We start from the raw sequence: 21452 nt of genomic DNA, 5'->3' as shown, positions 1-21452 counted from the left end.
ACTCACTCAAATCCTCCAATGCACGACACAACTGCATATTCAGCACCGGCTCTGAAATACGGGGTCCAGCATTGTCTCTGTTAGCCGCCTGTTGATCATAAGATAAAAAACTTCTCCACACTCTGAGATGTTCTTCTCGTTCAGTATCTCCACACTGGATCTCGTACCATTTCGAGTTGTTCCGGAATTAGCTAACCTACAGTTTACACGACAGCGCTTCTTTTCCAGACTTTATCAGCTTCACACTAGTGAAGAATGGACTGTAAAACACCGAAATCCGCCTGCATGTCGAGAGTAAATCGAATAGACAGCACGTTGACTTAAACACCTCACCAAGCCCTGTGTACTGTACTCCATACAGTAGACTACAGTGTGTCGATACAGGGGTAAATCCATAAGTTTGCATCTATGGCACACAGCTTTTAAGCACTGTTAGTTAATGCTTTTGACGCAGAATGAAAGCAGCACATATATTTTTCATACTTTCCCTGAAGGTTACGATCAGAAGTAAGTTTAGCTCTTACCTCCATTGCCGTCAAGACTGGTGTGCACTGCAGATACGTCAGTGTGGTCTCATATGGGCATATTGCATTATTACTGTCAGTCACTGCTGAAGGGCTGTGATTGAGCAAACAGGCTATTCAGCGACAGAAAAAGACAAAAAGACATTAAGTTAACTTACACATTAACTCAGGAAACTGCATGAATAAGTGTTTTTTTTTTTTCACAAAATTAAAGGCAGCAAGCCCAGATACCACTCAACTAAATACCCAAGTCAGTCGTAATAGGCCAACCTATAAACTGTTTTACAACTGCACCTCGCTGTATTTAAAGTATGTGTTGTATGTCCTTTGCTACTCCCGTGTAATGCATGCAAGCATTTAATTATGTGTTTATAAATAATAAGACGTACGTCCCAAAGGTTTTTGTTTCCTCCACTCGTCTGCCCCTCTCCTTCTTTTTCCACAACTTGGAAATATTTCCTAATTCTCCATGCTAAGTATGTAAATAATACTCCAGTACTGAAGAACAGCAGTGAAAGCTAAAAACTCTCCGATGTTTCTGTTTGGGTGGGGGCTGTTTCTGTGACCACGCCCCCAAACAGCTACATGGACACGCCCACTGATAACATGAGAACCTTGGGTGTGACATTTCTCTATTTTAATAAAAATCACCTTTTAACAGAAAATATTTTTATATTATTCTGGGACTTTTTTATTCATAAAAAAGTTTCACCGCAGCGCAGGAAAATCTCTGAAACTCAAATGTTGGCAATCCCCCCAGTGACCTGTTTGGCTTAAGATATCTCCTTTTCTGAAGCTCTCGATTTTCCATATAAGGAACGGGTTCCCTTAAAAACGCTCAAACTTTTCTCCCCCTGCTCACTTGTGAGTTTCTAGCTAGACGAAACCTCGGCGGGATTCGGGACACAGCCACTGTTTGGTAGAAACTGCTGCTAAGACGGGATTTCTTCCCGTGCTCTCGCGAGAGTGCTACCAGCTCCGCGATTTGGTCAACAGCTGATTATTGTGGATCCGAAATTTGGCTGTAGCTTATATTGCGTTTACATCTCAGTTAGTCGTTAAAGACTAATTGTCTGTTTGGCTTTTCACAGTCGTTTCACGCAATAACTATGGCGGAAACAGATCCTAAATCGGTACAGGACCTTACAGGAGTGGTGAGTATCAAAACATCAGTTTGCTAAGCTAGGCTAGCGGCAGGCCTGGTGCTAGGCTAAAGCTAGGTCAGCCAGCAATAACTGAGATTCAGCCTGTTCACGTAGTAAATTACAGCAAATACACTGTAATTTCATTTTTAGTCTAGACCAGTAAAAATTCCAGTTGACCGGAGTCGCTCCGTTTGCTAACTCAAAACACTGGGATGGATCTCACTTTGCATTCAGCCCCTTTAGCCAATATAGTGTGTAGCGTTATATTGCCTGCATCTCAAACTCTGATGCTGTGATCGCTGTGGTTTCTGCTGTAACTCATATGCTTTGTCCTCTGACAGGTGCAGACGTTGCTGCAGCAGATGCAGGACAAATTCCAGACCATGTCAGACCAAATCATCGGGAGAAATATCCTACTCTGTCATTACTGCAGCAGTAAGCAACAGTAAGGAGAAAAGTGATACACAATACGGGTTACAGAAAGCCACGAGCTAATGTGACTAAATGGTGCATGGCTTTATCCAGCTGAGGTGTCACATTCGGAGCGGTACATTTCAGTAGGATGCAACAATATTACAAATGTAACCCACATCGAATTAGCTAATAGACAGCATTTAAAAGAAGATTGAATATTTTGTGTATTTCATCCGCAAAGGATGAAAATTGTGTTTAAAAACACTCTGAGTACACAAATTGATTGGAATTGGTTAGGTAAGAGGCTGGGGGATACCTCATGTTGTTTCTAAAGTGGCTCTTCAGAAATTTTTCTTGTGTAAGTCATAAAACCTTTAATGAAGTAACTCACCAGTCACATTATTATAGAAAACAATACACATTCACATAGAGCTATACTTAATGCGAATGTGTATTGTGTATTGAGTTACTTTACCATCTTCACATCACAGTATAATTGTAACCATGAGCTTTGCACTGGTAAAACCCAGTTTAGTCAGTTAGTCTGTCAGTCAGTCCCAGTAGAAAAAATGTAACCCGATGATGTGAGTGGCGCATTGATGCCTGGGCACAGAAGGCAAGAAACGATAGTATCAGAACTCAGATCGTCTTGTGTTGTTTGTAGATGTATAGTATATATCATACAGTATATAGTATTGTTTAATATAAAACTGAAAATGCAGATTTTATGTGTGTTCTAGCTCTAACAGGTAATAGCATACCAGAAAGACAGCACTGTCAGTGGTGTATGTATATATACGGCCTTAGAGACATTATTTTTGCTTACAAAAAAAAAGAAGTACCTGTCCAACCAGTAGGTATTCTGAAGTCGTTTCCCAACATGCTGCTAATTCATGCCCAGCCTTGTCCTGCTCACACTACCACTAGACTTTTAGCACCTAACTACACAAGAGTTTGGATCTCTGTATATGCAATTATTGTACTTGCAATAGAATTGTTCATTTAAGAGATAACAGCTCTAAACACAAAAACTAATGACTAAAGAAAATGTGCTTACCCTTTGCTACTACTTCAATATGTGGATTGTATGAGAGGAGAGGATACTGGGGCAAAATCTGCCTTGTGCACCCTCTGTCTTCCTTAACAAGAGTCACTTGACGAGATGAGCACGCGCATCGACGACCTGGAGAAGAACATCGCTGACCTGATGACTCAGGCTGGGGTGGAGGAGGTAGAAGGAGACAACAAGGCCAAAGAAGGCGAGGCCTCTTAGTGAAGGTACAAATATAGTTAACTTGAATTATTGAATTAAAAAGTGCATTTAAATAGTTAACTTTTTATACAGCACTTTTCATACATAGCAGCTCAAAGTGCTTTATAAAGAAATAGCAAGTTAAAAAATAAAAGCTAAAATCAAACAAGATAAAACATAGTAATACAGTAAATGTGTGATGTAATTTGTTGACCATTACAAATTTCCATGCTCTTAAATTATGTATTTTCTTAAACAGGTTGCCAAGTAACAAGGGAGTATGGACATTCCTCAAGAGCAGTAAACATCTCCCCCCTAGTGGTGACTGATCTGATTTGATGTGTTATTGTATAGTTCTTTTTATACTGAGTCATAATAATGCTGATTCCTGATAGCGCAACTTTTGCTTTAACTTTTTGTTCTTTAACACATACTGCAAATAACTTTTTAATCACACTTAAAGGCCATCCAATCACATGGTTGAAGTCTTTGTTACTGTAAAATGAGCACTACCTGTGTGCTAACTAGATAATATTCCAATTTCCACTGAATTTATGCTATTAAATGGTTTCATACAAAACAGCTACCTCACTTTCCTTTGTCATATTAGATCAAGCCAGCTGCAACTGCATGATCGCTAATCTTTTCCTGAAGCTGCATTATTTCTACTACAAAGAATTTCCTGAAAGTCACCTGAGTCAAACTGTTTGTCTGCAAAGACACACGTGGTCACAAACAAACAAGTCACTATCGGGAATGCAAGCAAATGTAACACACAAGATCTGCAAATATGAAAATATGTATCGTCATATGCAAATGTTTGAAACCGTGGTCAAATTATGTTTTGTTGATTTAAAAATAAGTTTAACATACTGGAAAAAAATAAAACATACTACATTTAATAATTGTGCATTAAAATGTGCAGAAGCATGTTCACTGTAGACGATACGTACTTATTTTCACTTAGTTAACAAAATGTGTAATTTGATCAGGGGCACACTCATTTTTACATACAACTGTATGTACACCAGGGACACTGGTCACCTTTATCCATGTTTACATAACAAACTTCTTCTTTCCAGTGCCATAACTACCCAGAGGGCAAAGAGGCCAATCACACTGATGCCCATGGTAACTAGGCCCCATTAATATCTGTATTGGGCCCCTCACATAGATACTGACACAATTGTACATCTGTGACTTTTCTATAGATCTGTTCATCAATAAATTTGAACACAATGTAAAGGTAACAAATTACATTCTAATTTTTGTAGTAATGGATTGTGCCCATTAATTTTGCACTGGGGCCCACAAGATCCTAGTGGTCTCATAAATGTTGTACACGTTCATTGCAGAGTAAGATGAGTAGTAAAACCACGCTAGATCAGGTTTTGTGAAGACACAGGTTCTTGGTGATTAAGTTATTGGTTAAACATTGTAGTATACGCTTTTAATCTTTGAGAGAAAACAGGTTAGACAAGTACTCACTTGCACATACATTTATTTGAATTGCTTGTAAAAAATGTTGAAAGACTTGATATTAAAAGAACACAAAGTGCCCACAGCATTTTTAAACAGTCAGCTGCACAACTCAACAGTTTTATCTTAAAACTTGCTTATAAAAGAACCTGACATAATGGTTTAATATAAATGGGTTAAAGGAGGATCTGGGGTTAAAACTCAAAGTCTAGTTCAGTCATGTCAATGGCCCAGGCAAATTTATCTCTTAGGGTCTTGTTGTAGATTTTATCCAGTGGCACCTCCATGTTCTTACACCTACAAAACAGTAAACAAAAGAAATGAAGGCAAATATGTTCCCTAGGTTTTCAAGGTAAAATTGTTTGAACCACATAACTGTTCTGATTGTGTGTTATAGTCTCACCAGGCTACGCTGATGCGCGGGTCCAGGTAGTTTAGCTTGGAGGTGCTCAGGGCAATCTGTTTGTTCTCCTCTCGGTCTGTAGCCTGGACCTCCATCTTCAGCAGCTGCTCCTCACAGCGCTGCACTGCCTTCTTCTTCTTCTCCACCACACTATGCACACACACATTTAATCCTTATTCCTACAGCACTTCTGCGGGGTACAAGAATCCCTGTTAAATGCCCCTCTACAGAGGTAGTGAAGAAAACTTACACAAGCAGCTTGCTGTCCGAACTTCCTTTAGCCTCTTTCTTGGCCTGTTTCAGTTCTTTTTTAGCCAGCTCCAGCTGCTCTTTCCTACTCTCAATCTAGAACGATAGAGACAGAGAAACACAAAGCAACACATCCTTTATCTCCATCCCAAAAACCCACAGAAGATCTGTACAATAAAACAGTAGAATGCATAAAGATACTGCAAGGACCCTTAACAGAAGAGCTTGTTTTTAGCTTGATGAAGTGCAGTGATGAAGAGCAATAATCACCATAAATATTCACAATTAATGTAATCAATAAAGAGCAGTATGTGGCGTACTTATAGTGTTTCTGTTGATACGCTCCTCATTCAATAAGTCTAGTCATAGGCTCCCATTTACTGACCTTAGCCTGCAGGTTGGCCATGGACTGCTCAAAGGATTTTGGCGGTGCCCGCTGATGGTTACAGAGAACTGCAACCGCACGGTTCGCCCGGTTATAGGAGAGCAGCTTCTCAGCCACGTTATCTGATGCTAGATATGAAAAAGAAAGAAAGAGATGAAATGGTGAAGCAGATGAAAAAGGTGGAGATAAAGCTGAAGTCAAAATGCCCCCTTTATGCATGGGCAGCTCTGGGCTTATGTTATTAATCATAGTAGATTAGAAAGTAGAAAGTAATTTTTTTTTTCTCTTGCCACCATTTTATCGTACCCCATCTTATATTTTACATTTTAGATCACTGCTTTCAGGACAGAACCTTGTATCTCCAATGTGGTAACTTTATAGGTGAAGGAAAAAAAAACAGGTTCTTAGTGATCAAGTTATTGGTTAAACATTATAGTATACACTTCTGATCTTTGAGAGAAAACAGGTTAGACAGGGACTCACTTGCACATACATTTACTTGAATTTCTTGTGAAATGAAGCTGTGTTCATGAAGCTATTATCTGAAATGGTTACAAACAGACTGCCTGATGCCTGAGCCATTGTTTTAAGATACGTTTGAGATAAGCTTTTGGCATGAAACATGTATTTTAAGTACATTAATGATAATGATGCATATATAGGGAGTTCTAAGGCAAAATAGAAAGATTTGCCACTTTTCCTTTGTTTTAAAACCACTTTTAGCTTAACATTTATCAATATTTTACTATTTTTAACATAACATAATTCAGAAGACACATCTAAGTTCAGTGGTCATTTTGAATAGCAAATAGCTATTGGAGTTGTAGACATCGCAATCTCCGGTTCTCAGCGAGACCACAGTAAAGAAATCAAAAAAACAATGAGTTATGCAACAGTGAATAAGGAAAAACTAATGAATATTAAATAATGAATAATGAAAAAAATAGTGATCAAAAGTAAGACATGTTCAGAACATCAATGCTGGAAAATGCAGGGAAAATGAAAACTAAATCCATGATTGCCATGAGTCAGGATTTATTCATATAGTGCTTTTTTTCACAATGGGCGTCATCACAAAGCAGCTTTACAGAAAATCTGGGTCCAAGCCCCAAATGAGCAAGCCAAGGGCCGAAGCGCAAGAGAAAGAAACCTTGAGAGAAACCAAGACACAACAGGGGAACCCATGCTCCTCTGGTCAACACCAGATAGCAAAACAGTAATACAACTTGAGCAAAATACAACAAAGAATATGGAGTAAAGAAACAACTGAGCCTGTCATTGGACAGAAGGATTTAGATTAGCAAATGATGAATCAATGACTACTTTTAGAAGCCTATCAGAGTAACAAATGAGAAACAGAAAATAAGAAATGAAAACCAGTGACTACTGTTTGAATTGTATCACAGTGAAAATGAGACTTAAATCCAGGAGTATGTATTTAAGTATGAAATGGTAAGGAGGTCAGTATATCGTGAGACAGGTGTAAAATGTCTATAAATGAGTAGTTTTATGTTAATGTTCATGCCAGCGTCAGCTGATGATATCCCAACAGTCCCAGAAAGGGGAAATGGACTACTTCATCAGAGAACATCTCAGCGACTAAAATCTGTGGTATCCATCTTTAAGGCCAAATTTAAGAGCTTAACACACTGCCTGATGCTGCTGCTGCACAGACTCAAACTATCTAACTGTAACCAATGCTTCACCTGTTTTTCCACGTTTCTGTATTTTTAATATTTTATACTAACACTGTTTGCTATCCGGTGTCGACCAGAGGAGTCTTGGCTCCTCTCAAGGTTTCTTCCTCTTGCTCTTAGGGAGTTTTTCCTTGCCACTGTCACCACTGGCTTCCTCATGGGGGCTTGGACCCGAATTTTTCTGTAAAGCTGCTTTGTGACAACACCTGTTGTAAAAAGTGCTATATAAATAAACTTTGACTTGACTTGGACTGCCAAGATCTACAGATGTGCTGCAATGGTGAGAGCTCTTTGACAGTCCCCTTAACTGATCACTCAACCAAAGTGACCCACCAGCAAAATAAAAGCAATTACATGTACCTCAGATTGGGTAAGAGAATTTCCCCATTGTTTCAACTGAAGTACATAATACAGCAACTGAAGTTGTGCTTCTGTGTGCAAGAGCATTTAACACTTAGATCCCTGCCATCTGTTACTTGCATGCTCACACACACACATACAAACCACCCGTGGGTTGAGCCCTTGCTGCGTGTGTAGTTGATTTAATTATGGCTTGTAGCAGATACAGTAAACAGATTTACTCTTAGCTGCAACGCATGAAGACAGACATCTCACACACATATACACACACCCTGCAAAGAGTGCTACACTGGCACAGCGGACAGCAGCAGCAATTATTGGCTAAAAACTGTGCACAGCTTGGTCACAGGCATGCAAAGCATGATGTAATTGTGCAAACACGCAAGGACACACAAATACAGGCACGGACTATAGACTTAAGTGATGGATGTGTGAAGCATATGGCCTGCTGGGAGGAGCTGAGTGGGCAAGCGCTGAGACATATGCTCCTGTGGACTCCACTCCAGCTCCCACTCTGGTCAATAATGAAATAGCTTATTTTTCACAAGCAGACACTTGGCTCTAAATGAGCGAAGGTTATTACCGGACAGTTGTGTGATCAGCCACGGAAAAATGATGAGGGACGTCTTCCCCTCCACACACAAGGTACAGTAAAGCACGAAGCCTGCAAAAGAGCCCTTCTCAAACTTGATTTCTCACGTTTCGATGTCCGGTACCATAATCAATAATGATTTTATTGATTTGTCCAAAGTAAGTTCTGTCAGAAACAAGTTCTGACTACTGCAGGAGTCGGTGACAGCTACAAAATGAAAGGATTATGTATTGCCTCATGTCTCCACTCATCCACTCCAGCTGTTTGAACAGTACGATTAGATCGCTGGGCTGTGAAATCCGCAAGTGTAAAAGTCAGCATAACACAGCCCACTTCCAAAACACAGTGAAAAGCATGAAAGCTGTTCCTACTAAGGGCATGAGTCTGCAAGAGGAAGTACAGCTTTTCTATGCAAATGGTTCATTTCACTGGAAAGCAAGGTGTGGAGAGAACTGCAATGAATATAAGTAGAAAGATTTTATGCTACAGGAATGGGGTACTTTTTCTCAGACGTTAACTTTAGGCCTTTGCTTTCAAGATTGCAAGCTGGGTCTGTGGAAGATAAGAGCTTAAAGGGGTAGTTTCTGCATGATAAAATGGTCAAGATATTAATCTAGTCATTCAGAGTGTTTTGAAGTAAAATGCTCTGTTCTAGAGAAACTTGTGGTGATATGAACCAGACGTCTGAAGACTAATGCCCTAAAACCTTCCTCACTTAAAGTTACATCATGAAATGATTGTGAATATGCTGCCTGATGTCCGAGACATTGTTTTACAACAGTTCTGAGATAAGATTTTGGCCTGAAAGGTATTTTTACATTTTATTTTCTTTTAATGGTAGATTGGTACATGCAGGGTGTTGTGAGGCAAAACAGTATATTATATATATATATATATATATATATATATATATATATATATATATATATATATATATATATATATATATATTGTAATTCCCCTTTAACGCTATTACCATATGAAAGATAGAAAGACCGCTAAAGCGCCCAATAAAGAATTATGTAAACACAAGGAAAGAATTAAAGAAAGAAAGAAAAAAAGATACTCACAATTGCTGAGCTCTTTTAGCTGCTGCTGCAGTGTGATGGAGGCGTTGTATGTCCTAAAAACCTTGGCAGTCAGACCAGACATGAGAGAACTCAGATGCTTATTTAACATGTTTGTCTGGGAAGAAAATAGAACACAGAAAATAGAAAATAGATAGTGTTATTTAACCTATACAGACAAACCCACACCAAAACCCACACATGACCGTCTTTTCATCATAATTCTCATTTCACTAGATGGCACTGTTGTCTTTAGAAAGAAAAAAGGTCTTCAGTATGTCGAACGAGGAAAAAAACAACTACACTTGCTAGAATTTAGAAATCAGAATCATATCGGTATCAGCAGATATATGGTTTAAAAGAAACTGTTGCAAACTCATTTGATTTAATCAAACTGATATCTGATTTGTTATTTATTGTACTCTAGAGGAGCAGAACATTTACGTCATGCTGGGCTACTGTGCTAAAATAACTGCATTATATTCATTTTACTGCATTTGAAACACTCTCCACGTGTTACATTTCTCTGTAATGTTATTCCAAATGAAACTAGTTGTAGTTTCTACATTTTATAAATGTTTGTATCAGTATTGGCAAATAAAAAAATATCAGATATTGATGATGAAAAATACTGGGTATCAGCAGCAGCCCACAATACCCACATCAGTGCATCCCTAGAGGAAAATACAGGTTTTAAAAGCATTAGTTAACATGTAAAGAGATCTGAGAGAGCATAAGTGTTGTCTCTTTGTACAAAAGGGAAGAAACATAGTCATTAATCCAGGAACTACACAGTGATGTTTTACCATTCTAGAGAAGAAACCATGTGTCGAAAAGGATTACCATTCAGAAACACCTACAGCCCATTACCACACAACTGCAGGCATAACCACAACACAGCACACCAATTCCCATCAGCTGCATACAGCCAACATAACCAGCAAGCACACCACGGCAAACAAACATAATGCATCACGGACCAGCTTTATTTCCCCACTGTTCTCATGAATTCAGCCCAGTCTTGCTGTCCACCCCATAAAGGTTAACTTTAATATATTCTGGCTATTAATGACACTGCAGATTTTCTGCTTTGATCTGGGAGTATTTTTGCAAATATGAGCTGTAATAGGCTGGCAGAACATCTGCACCAACTGCTGTGGCTGTCTCCATTGAAGCCTGACTAATTCTGTATGTCCATACACTGTTGACTCTCACTTTGAGCCTTCCAGCATATGGACATTTTTTTTTACCTGGTCTGCTTTACTTGATCTGCCGACCAGACCAATTAGGTAAATACAACATATTCTAAAAAAATTCAAGTGCTTTACCAAACCCACTAGTGTTCCACACGAGATGCTTTTGGATTGGCAGAATTTGCCATACTGAGGTCAAATTGGATTGGCGTAGACTGTGACTGATGTTCCATAAGCCTGGATGATCCACAAGCACTGAGGAATGAAAAGAAACCTAAAACCTGGTGAGCGAGATTAAATGGCCAATGCCACGCATACCAATTTTTTCGAAAAAAAAAGAGGATGATATAGTATGTTAACATTGTTTCAAAAGGTAACATTCACTCCCCTGTTCATTCAGTCCATATATGGAAACTAACCCGCAAAAGCAACCCACTTTGATTCAGTGTTTATGCAACGCCACAAAAACCAATATATTTTCATATATCTGCCTATTCAGCCTTGTGCAATCTAGACCCACATATTTACAATGACGTTATAAGGAGTGTTACAGTCAAGAGTGCTTTTTAAAGGAGGCACAATTTAGGGCAGCCATTTACAGGCACAGAAACAAGCAGCCTGTTTAGTGCAAGTGGGTTACAGTGAGGTTGGAAAATGGTCATGTAGAAATGAACTATGACAGATTTTGGCACATTAACCCACACAAATGTCATAAGCAGACCTCAGCAATGATAAAATACAAGGAAAAACATCGAATATGGATCCTTAAATTTTGTGATTGTGTGCACAGAAAAAAAAAATACACTGTCATGATGGCGGTCTGGCCAGCTGGGGGCTAGCGTATGTGCAACTGTTCACATAAAACAAACAGGACACAAGTGAAACTAAGACTGTTTAGTAATACTATTGGTGAATGTACACTTTGGAGAGCTTATTAAGGGAAGTGTGCCATCACACCGGTCTGAAAATGGGGGCGATGCTCTGGAAACGTCTAGACATTAATGACACCAGCTGTTTTCTCGCTGGTTTGATCACAAAGTCCAACACAAACACTCCCTGCATCTAACACATACGTCTCATACTCACACCACAGGAGACAGACGTGAAAAACACTTCACATGAAGCTGAGTGGCTGTGTGCTGTGAGAGAGAGAGAGAGAGAGAGAGAGAGAGAGAGAGAGAGAGAGAGAGAGAGAGAGAGAGAGAGAGAGAGATCCTGCAGCATGTCGAACATTTATGATGGCACATATTCATGTTCTTATTCAAATAACATGAAATACTATGCAAATGCCATTCAACACTGCCAGTGATTCTTGTTCTAGCAGAAAGCTACCCTATCCCCACCCACTCAGCCAGTGAGAGACCACTATATACACACTATATACAATACTGTGCTTAATTCAGAGACCTTTATTTATTTAATTTCCAATCAAAATGGCCATTAGGTTTCAAGATGACTTTCATTTTTCAGAAGACATTTCCGAGGAAATTAGATACAACATACCAGCATACAGAAGGGAAAGGTCAAAGGAAAATAAGTGGAAAAAGTTTCCAAGGGTGCTCCTGAGTGGCGCGACCGTCTAAGCGTTGGCCCGATCATCAGGATATTGCCAAGTTCGATGCCTGGTAATGCTACAGCCGTCCGAGCTGTCCAACGACATTGTGTTAGCAGTAGTTCGAAAAGATACAGTGCCTTGCTTCACTGGTCTCAAAGGAAGCATGTGCTAGCTCTTGCCCTCCACTTGCTAGTGGCATTGTGTGATTGGGGGAGTCCTAACTAGTGGGTGGAACTGGATACATCCAAATTGGGGAGAAAATTGGGGAAAAAAGTTTCCAAAACTGCAGTTCAAAAGAGGATTAAAGATGTAGAGAAAATTGGACTCCAATCATGTAAGATCTTACAGACCACCAAAACTGTCATCATCAGGTAAACAGTACTTAAAGCTCTCATAGGCTTAATGGAAAACCAAGTTTTAGAAAAAAATCCACAGGTGTTTCTGTTCATCTTCCACTGCGAGAAGACAACTCAATGCTATGAGTCTGAAAGGATTTCAGAGTTCAGTGTTCTTCAGTGGTCTTCCCAGTCACTAGATCTGAATCCAACAGAACACTTTTGGGATACGGTACAATGAGAGATTTGCAGTATCAAAGTGCTCCTGAAAAATGTGCAGGAATTGCATGATGCAGTCGTATCAACATGGACTAGAATCTGAAAGGAATGTTTCCAACATCTTTTAAAATCCATACCACAAAGAACTGAGGCTGACTTAAAAGCAAGGCGGGGCCTACACAGTTTGTAAGTAACAACAAGCCAAGTAACAACAGAACAGACCCTGAAAATGATTGTGAATCCTATTCCATATGTGGTCGAATGACTGTGCTTTTAAACATGATATCATTGTTAATACTTTCAAAAAGCTGAGATTCTGCACTTTGACTTCACATTTCTATTGTTTTATTTCAACTCCAAAGTGCTAGAGGACAAAAAAAGCACAAATAAAAAATTCTTCCACATTCTGATTATTTATGGACTATACTACAAGAGACAGAAGGAAAAAGTCTGCATGTTACGAATGCGACATATTTGACCTAGTCATGAACTTGCCTATATTGGGTTCAGGTATTTGGGTATTTGCCCATTTCCATGGATGAAGAAATAAGCATAGCAGCAGTACTCTGATGCAGACATCCGCATTCACATACAGAGCAGCATGAAATACGATTTGCAGTAAGATTTGCAGGCCTGTGTGGCAGAGGCCAGACCCTGTAAGCTGTGCTTTTTCTTTCTCCTTCACTTGGGCCTTCACAGTGTCAAAAGAGCAGCATGGAGTACAATATCATCTTCCTGCACTTCCGCCTACGATTACCAAACTGGCCTGCCTCTTTATCTTTCTCTCCTTCTCTCTCTCCTTCATTCTTTTTCTCTATCTGCACATTCTGTATCTCTGCCAGTCAGGCCAGGCTTCAAGAGATAAAACACCCACTCACAATCAGCTTTAACACACAGTGCATGTCAGGTCAGACACATGACCTCAAGCTTGCCAATAAATCTGCTGGCACTGGTTGGAAGGGGAAGCATAGAGATTTTACAGAGAGATATTGGGGGGGCAAAAAAAGAGAAATAAATAACCTCACACCAAGTGGTTATTTCAAAAAGCAAAACTTTTGAACTCTAGATTTACTGATGGTTTTCCTGTTAAATATGGTAATAAAGATTTAATATGATTAAAAATAATAAAAACATAGTTTCTATGAGTCATTCAATAGCTACTATAACAAGAGCATGCTTTGTATATATGAAAGTGAGAAACTGAAGTGTAGGCCCACATACAGGCCTTTAGGACTTAAAGGGGAATTCCACCAAATTTTTCAAAAGGTCTGCATTAAGACAAACAAAAACAAGACGTGAACAAAAATCGTTCACGTTGGCAGTGATAGGAACCAGATGTCCAAAGCATTTAATGCCTCTAAAAGCTTCCTCTCAGAAAGTTACTATATGAAATGGTTATAGATATGCTGTCTGATGCCTGAGACACTGTTTTATGATAGCTTTGAGAAGGTTTTAGCTTTAAAATGTCCTTTTTTTTAATCAATTCAAAAAGAAAACTTTTCGTAGATTTTACACTATTTTACCATACACGATATTATAAACATTATGTACAAAAACTCAAACTGAAGACACATAAGTTCACTGGTCATTTTGGACAGTAAATAAAATGGTCATATTTGGTAGACATCTCAACCCCTGATTCCTGTCACCACCACTGTAAAGAAAATCTGAGTCTCTGCAATGATCCACTTCACGTCAAAACACCTAGAATGGTGACTGAACTATGCAGAAACTTTGGAAGAACTGGAATGGAATTCCCCTTTAAGCTTAGGGTCAGGCATGGCAATTTAATTTTTAATGGTATGGTCAGAGTATGTTTTATTTATGCTATTTTTTTAACGTATATCTTCTCATGCTGCTCAGAAAAACTCACCTGTGGATTTACACTTTTTATACCTGTCATTAACGTCCCTTAGCTCTCCTCCAAACGGACAGGTTTGATGTTGGCTTAAGTTATTTGGCTAAATGTGAAATCCTGCTTTAATCCAGAATTAACCCCCAGAAGCCTATACTCACATTCAGTCGATCAAACAGGTCATCCCCCTCTTGCTTGTTTTCCATGAAAAGCTTGAGGTTTTTGAAAACCTGAAAGAAAGAGACAACAAAAATCAACCTGAGGCTTATACCAGCACTGTCGATAGAGAGAGAGAGAGAGAGAGAGAGAGAGAGAGAGAGAGAGAGAGAGAGAGAGAGAGAGAGAGAGAGAAATAGCACTCAATTATATCTGACATTTTCATGAAGTCCTGTTTTCTTCCACTCTTGCTGAATAAACTAAAGGCTAAAATATGCACGCTACTAATTAATGATAGCAGATGTGTTTCTTTTAAATCAGACTCATTTGAATAACTATTTGTCCTTGAGCCAAATGTAGGGAAAAAACAGAAGCTAGCAGACATGCTTGTCAAGCAATGAGGGACTTGGTTCCCCTGACTAACTGAACAGCGTGCCGACCAGAGTGCTGATTGACTCGTCCGTGGACCTGTCAGAATTGTAATCACGGATAGTGTAGCACTAGCACGAGCTTTACACATCATTACCACACTTACCATACACTGAGCAGCACAATCTGGCCATGCAGAAGCAGATGCCTGCATCGCTCCCTTCCCAATTCCATCCCTCTCACACATACTCACATTTCCACTGAAGATGGAGCTCAACACTCAACATGTCATTAGACACACTAAGACACAAAATAAACCAATACGACATAAACTCATAGGATCAGCTGGCACCAGATGCCACAAGCCAGGGGCTCCGGTTCTTATTCAGCATGAAGAGAGAACCGGGGGGGGGGTGGAAATTACGTTTCCCTTCAATTATATCTGACATTTCCAACAACTCTCCACCTCTCTCAATGAACCTGTTACATATTCAGGGAACTAATTATTTCTTACCTGATGACTTTTGCTTAAAATGTTCTCATTTAAATAATGAGAAAGCTTGTGCTGGCAAACAGTGTTCGACAGAAGCAAACATTTTTCACACATGCTCTCTAAACTAGTTTGACTCCTTGTATTACCATATTAGAAGTGAAACAATTTCCATAGCCAAAGGAGAATGACCCAAGCTGCTTATAGCGGCAAAACCTCCCCCTCAGATTCTAATATGCTTCTTACACTGGACCTACAGCTGACTCACTGTGTGATGCACCACGAAACAAAGAGGCTAAACAATACTTTATTGTTTACCAACTGTGATTGGCATGATTATTACACACGTGGCCTTACCCTTTTGGAGACAGGAACCTTGTTGTAATAGCGGATGCAATCTTTACCCAGGAAGTCGAACTCCACCACGCATTTCTCTCCGTCGAGTGCGTCGTGTAAAGTGATGTGCTCCACGCGCAGAGAGCAGCAACCCACTGTATCAGCTGTTTCCCCTTCTTCCTTTTCATTACCTGCTCTCAGAGCCAGCTGTGCACACAAACACAACACACACACCAGAAATATCTGCTTGAAACAGGAACTTGGACCCAGGCCCTGTGTGAAGGAGTTTGGGCATCGCTGCAGGACGGGACGCTGTCCAGCTACCAGAAGGTCGTGAGCTCAATTTGCGGCTGTGTCAGTCATAGCGTGCTGCTGTTGTGTCCTGTAAGCACTTAACCCCTAAACACTCCACGGCAGGGTAGAGGCTAATAATGTATGTCAACCTCTGATCCTTTATCTCTACTCAGAGGCATTTACGCACGCTGACTGATGTGTGAGCATGTGCCTGTTGTCTGTAAACCTACAAGCTACAGTACTGTGCAAAAGTCCACCCTCATTTATTTAAAAGTACAATTATTTTATTTTGCAGGAGATATTTCTAAGGAGATCACATATAAGACAATACAATTGCATAAGAAACAGGACTTGGTAGACCACCAAAACTGCCACCATCAGATAAACAATATGTAAAGGTTTCATCTTTGAGAGCGAGGAGAAAATCAACCTCCACTCTTGCTTAACGTCAGATTTCAGAGGTGTTTCTGTCCATCCTTCCACTGTGAGAAGACAACTGAACACTATGAAAGGATGTGTAGCTGCCAAAAAGCCATTACAAAAGCTGAAGCTGCTGATGTTCCTAAAACAATGGACTGTCCACACCGGAGTCCAGACAACATCCCAACGGCCCTCAACATCGCTGAATATGTTTGGACTTCATGAACTTCCAAGACTGAACTTTGGCTTTTTTCTTGATGCTGAAAGATGAACAACTTGATGGCCTTTTTGAATGGAAAGGAAATAAAGTACTTCTGCACAGTACCATATATTAATATTTCATAGATGTGTTTGCATCAAATGACCTGTAAATGCAACAAATGCTTTAAAAATGAAAGATTCTATAAGGAGCCAACAAATAGTTAGCCAAGATATACTTGTGGCTGGTTTCATTTAGTAGACAGGAGCAGAAGCCTGAGAGCTATAATATCTTCTTGACTATGACCTTCACAGTGGTAAAATGTGTTAGTCGCTGCGTGAAGCATATCAAGACTATTTATCTGAACTTTCACACCTTGGTGAATGTTTTCTTAACTGTCTGCAATTTTCTTATTACTGTGAATTACCAACAATACCAAACACTTTAAAAAGAAAAGTCAAAACATAGTGCTCAAAAGCACATCATTATCAAGCAGGTGGACAGAAAATGTGAGCTGACCTTGTCAATGAAATAGAGTGCTACAGCTCTCTGGCGAGTGCCCATTTGTTTAGACTTCAGGTCCTCCTGGTACTGGGATCGGATGGCATCGACACATGACTTGAGCTTGCGAGCCACTTCATACTTTTCCCAGTCTTTTTCCCCCTGCACACCACAAAATACACAGTCGTAGGCAAAAGTTTGGGCTCCTGGTTAAATTATAATTTTTGTAGATTTTTAAGTGAAAGGTTGACACATCCTCTATAGAGAAAACACTTTTACATTTTAATGCACAATTACTGTTTATTTACTGAATTGAACACACTGGGGGCAAAAAAAACAAAAATGTGGCCTCTAAAAAAGCACATATTTTTGCAGGAAAATGCCATATTTAAGAGTGTTCACTGTAGGTTTTACCAACTTTCACTTAAAAAAATTAACAAAACATGTAATTAGACCTGCTGTATTTAAACTTTGGCATTAGCACATCTGACCCCAGTGCAGCCCAGCTCTTCTTTACTCAGAATTTGCATCATTTGGAACATGCTGACTCAGAAAAACATGTCTTTCAATGTCTCCAAATGACCGCTTAAATGTTTTTTTTTTATTATTTCAATAGGACCAGGTTAACATTTAGCATATTTTTACAGCCTTTAAAACAATTCTGCCTTAAAAACCAAGTGATGATAACAATACTATATTGCTGTCAGTTAGATCACATACATCAGATAAGAAGTCCAAGTTAAAGTCTGACATTTTTTTATGGTTTACTTTTGAGTTCACCACTGCTAGGTGGATTTGTGTATTCATTTCCATTACACCTATGTGTCAGAGGTTAGCTTATGTTCTTGTGCCTGTGGCTTGCAGCAATTAAATTGGCCCACAACACTGTGACCCTCTACACCTTGTGTTGCCACAGTAACACTCTGGCAAACCGAGATGTGTGCATTCTTTGCTACAGAGTGTAGAGGAGGCAGACAGGAGAGGAAAATAAAGAAACGCAGGCAGCGAGACAGAGCTGAAGCAGGAGAAAGAGAAATACGTGTACACATAAACACATACTACATCTGCATTCCTGTGGGAATAACTTATTGTCAGGTGTGGGTAATTGAGTAATGATGGAATTGATTGCTTTGCATCCTGATTTGATTGTGTGAGTGAGAGGCAGCGAGTGGAGCGAGACAAATGATGAGATGAAGCACGGTGAGGAGGACCAGCTGAAAACGCGTTGCCTCAGAATGCATTTCGCTCTCTGCTCTGTTTGATTAACCAGCATCAAGTGCTACAGCTAAATGTCATCAAAACCTAATCTATTAACCAAGAGAAGCAAATACAGATTGACATGGGTAGGGAAGGAAATGAGAGAGGGGGGAGATGAAGGTGAGAAAGAGAGAACGAGAGAAAGTGACAAGCAAAAGCGTCAGTAAACGAGAAACAGACTTCACACTTTATACCTTGAGCTTGGAGTTTGCGTTGAGCATGACATATTTGCAGGAGCCCTGCACATTCTCAGTCCAGCTAGCCAACCACGTTACCGTGTTGTCATGTCGAACTTCCTTCCATTTGTGACCAGCGGGGGGCTCCGGGATACGGGAATTCCTGCAGGGCAGATCAGGGCATGCAATAGCAGTGTATACTGCAGAGAATGATTACAAGTCTTAACATACATAATAGACTTCTAATGTTGAAGGGGAGCTCCTATAAAACTGCAGCAGCCTCTAAACCAGAATTATGGCACTGTAAAAGGTCAATGATTTTCTGGAGGCTAGCATGAGGTCAGAAAGGGTCTATAAATAAAACAATCTGATGTGATGTAAACATTGTTAAAAATTTAAAGCATACCATTAACTACTTAGTCCATACAGACCGTATATAGAAACTACTTAAAAAAATTGTGTTGTCATGAAAACTACCGCATTTATCTATTCAGGCAATGGGAGTTTAGCCCCGCCTATTGACAGTGAAGTTACAAGGAGTGGTTTAGCCCATACTGCTTTTTGAATTAAGCACAATACAGGGCAGCTGATCAGAAAAAAAATGTAAACAAATGTAGGATATGTGGCCTCCAAATAAGAGCATGCTGCTGAATATGATCTGTTACCGGCTGCAGTTGATGATGACGTCCTCCGGCTGGATCCGCTTCTTCAGCATGCCCTGTTTAGGATGATCTCCTCTGCCTCTGAACAGCCCTGGAGGCTCAATCTTAAAGTTACCAATGCGCTCCCGATGGTGGTCCAACATGCAGTAGCCATACTCCTCCAAAATCTTCTGATTGGCCTCTTTATTAATCTGGAGTATTATGGAAATAGAGACAAATAACAGTGACAGCAATCCAGTATTGTGCGAGAGTAAGGGGGGGAAAAAACAAATATGTAATTTGCGCGCATGAGACTTATGACATGGCAAGCTTTGTTTACATCCAAAACAAGAAAAACGTGCTTTATTCAGCCCCGTTACACAACACATGCCATCACATATTCAGTGGTGTTCATGGGGACTACTGTGCTTACCTGCTTCTCTTCTTTGCTCAGGTTTTTCCTGGCCTCCACTTTCTGCCTGTGCATAGCATGGAGCTCTCCAAAGTCACACTTATTTAGGTCAGTGATCAGCATTCGCTCCTCCAGAGTCATCTCCTGAACACACAAACACATACCATACACTCTCAGCTCCACTTTATTCATCTGGACAATGAATGACTGCTTCTGACCTGCAACAACTTAACACATATCCATCATACGCACACACGCCTCCCTATCCAGAGCGAAAAAAAAAAAACACACCATGAACACATTACATGTATATCGTCTCTGTCATATTAAAACTTCTTAATTCCATAACTTCACTTTGATTTTGTTACTCTCAGTCTGACACTTTCTCAGTAATATCAGCTTTAACTACAAGTGATAGTGAAAATAGGTAATGATGCGATGTATCACCCACACTGACAGGTGTCAGCATAGAGTTCCAGGAACATTGCCATATTGGTTGCTTCATAAGGCAAAGAGGAAGATGACTTATTGCCTCTTTAAAAACCTGTTGCTCATTTCTTGATTTGTATCAAACCATAGCAAGACATTGGTACTCCCGCATGTGAACATAACATGTTGGGTGATGTGATATTCACGATTAGTACAACATTTCTTAATTACCTGAAGAAATGCTCCTTGTACCACAAGGGAAAAACATCATGTCTCAGTCCTTGTACAATTCGATATCACACGAAACAGCCTCAAAGGGCATTAGGCTAAGCAGCCACAAACAAACAGCCTCAGATGGTAGAGTTTATGTGGCAGTCACAGCTCCAAACTAACAACTGTGACCAAACTAAAGATGACCGTATACTACAACCACAACTTTTACTGAACTGTACTATTATTATGATCTTTTATTTGACAAAGATCAAGCCTCTACTCACATTCAGTCACTGTGATTCTGCATCTATTTCAGTGTTAGGAACTGCTGCAAAATTACAAAATGAAAGGTAAAGCAAAGAAAAAAAGCCCAGTTAAACCAATTACTGTGGCTATTTTCCTACACAGTTAGCTGAATAAGATGATTCTGTTACTGGCAGCAAAGTAACTCCCCAAACTGATGCTACTGATGGATTTGAACCTTTGCTTCACAACAGCAGGCTAATGAGGGCCATAATCGAGTCCCACGCGATTGAGCCAATTCAAACCGCCTGAGAGAGACAGAGCAATGACCTGCCTCACCTGTAATGATCACAGCATCCCATGAGCTTGGGGGGGAGGGAAAAAAAGGACAGAAATTTGACCAGTGGAGAGGTCACAGCTTCAGGGACTGCCACATAACTTTCTCTCCAGCTTGTTTTATTATATATTCCAAAGTTTCCTTTTTCCCTTTGTTAAATGTCACCCTAACAGTGAATCACTGCAATCTGCCCTCCTGGGGCCAGCACCATGGGCTCTCATACAGGCAATTTCAATTTTATCCTTTCAAAAGACT

At 39.8% G+C, this 21452-nt stretch overlaps 3 protein-coding genes across 3 annotated transcripts in view; 1 reads left to right on the top strand and 2 right to left on the bottom strand.

Moving 5' to 3' along the window:
• Positions 1 to 1050, bottom strand: part of si:dkey-246g23.2 (solute carrier family 66 member 2) — a 63433-nt gene extending 62383 nt beyond the window's left edge. The window contains 2 exon segments of the mRNA XM_036585069.1: positions 525 to 637; positions 914 to 1050. The gene's annotated coding sequence lies outside the window, so the exon portion shown is untranslated.
• Positions 1051 to 1458: 408 nt separating this feature from the next.
• Positions 1459 to 3921, top strand: hsbp1b (heat shock factor binding protein 1b). The gene is made up of 4 exons (XM_036585636.1): positions 1459 to 1678; positions 2011 to 2077; positions 3238 to 3361; positions 3595 to 3921. The coding sequence occupies exons 1-3, from the start codon at positions 1634 to 1636 to the stop codon at positions 3354 to 3356; spliced, it is 231 nt and encodes a 76-aa protein (XP_036441529.1). The 5' UTR covers positions 1459 to 1633; the 3' UTR covers positions 3357 to 3361; positions 3595 to 3921.
• Positions 3922 to 4883: 962 nt separating this feature from the next.
• The window catches only part of zgc:173742 (DNA topoisomerase I, mitochondrial), a 34641-nt gene continuing 18072 nt past the window's right edge, over positions 4884 to 21452 (bottom strand). Inside the window, exons 10-20 of the mRNA XM_036584658.1 lie at positions 19997 to 20119; positions 19588 to 19775; positions 18941 to 19085; positions 17508 to 17651; positions 16097 to 16282; positions 14886 to 14954; positions 9571 to 9685; positions 5852 to 5979; positions 5468 to 5562; positions 5218 to 5367; positions 4884 to 5111 (exon numbers count right to left, since the gene is read on the bottom strand). Coding sequence (XP_036440551.1) covers positions 5009 to 5111; positions 5218 to 5367; positions 5468 to 5562; positions 5852 to 5979; positions 9571 to 9685; positions 14886 to 14954; positions 16097 to 16282; positions 17508 to 17651; positions 18941 to 19085; positions 19588 to 19775; positions 19997 to 20119 — 1446 coding nt within the window. The 3' untranslated portion in view covers positions 4884 to 5008. The remainder of the gene's footprint in view (positions 5112 to 5217; positions 5368 to 5467; positions 5563 to 5851; positions 5980 to 9570; positions 9686 to 14885; positions 14955 to 16096; positions 16283 to 17507; positions 17652 to 18940; positions 19086 to 19587; positions 19776 to 19996; positions 20120 to 21452) is intronic.

This window comes from Colossoma macropomum, unplaced genomic scaffold (genome assembly GCF_904425465.1).
Source record: "Colossoma macropomum unplaced genomic scaffold, Colossoma_macropomum, whole genome shotgun sequence".
Taxonomy (NCBI): Eukaryota; Metazoa; Chordata; class Actinopteri; order Characiformes; family Serrasalmidae; genus Colossoma; species Colossoma macropomum.
The sequence above is the reverse complement of the archived record's forward strand: the minus strand, read 5'-3'. Positions and strand labels throughout refer to the sequence as shown.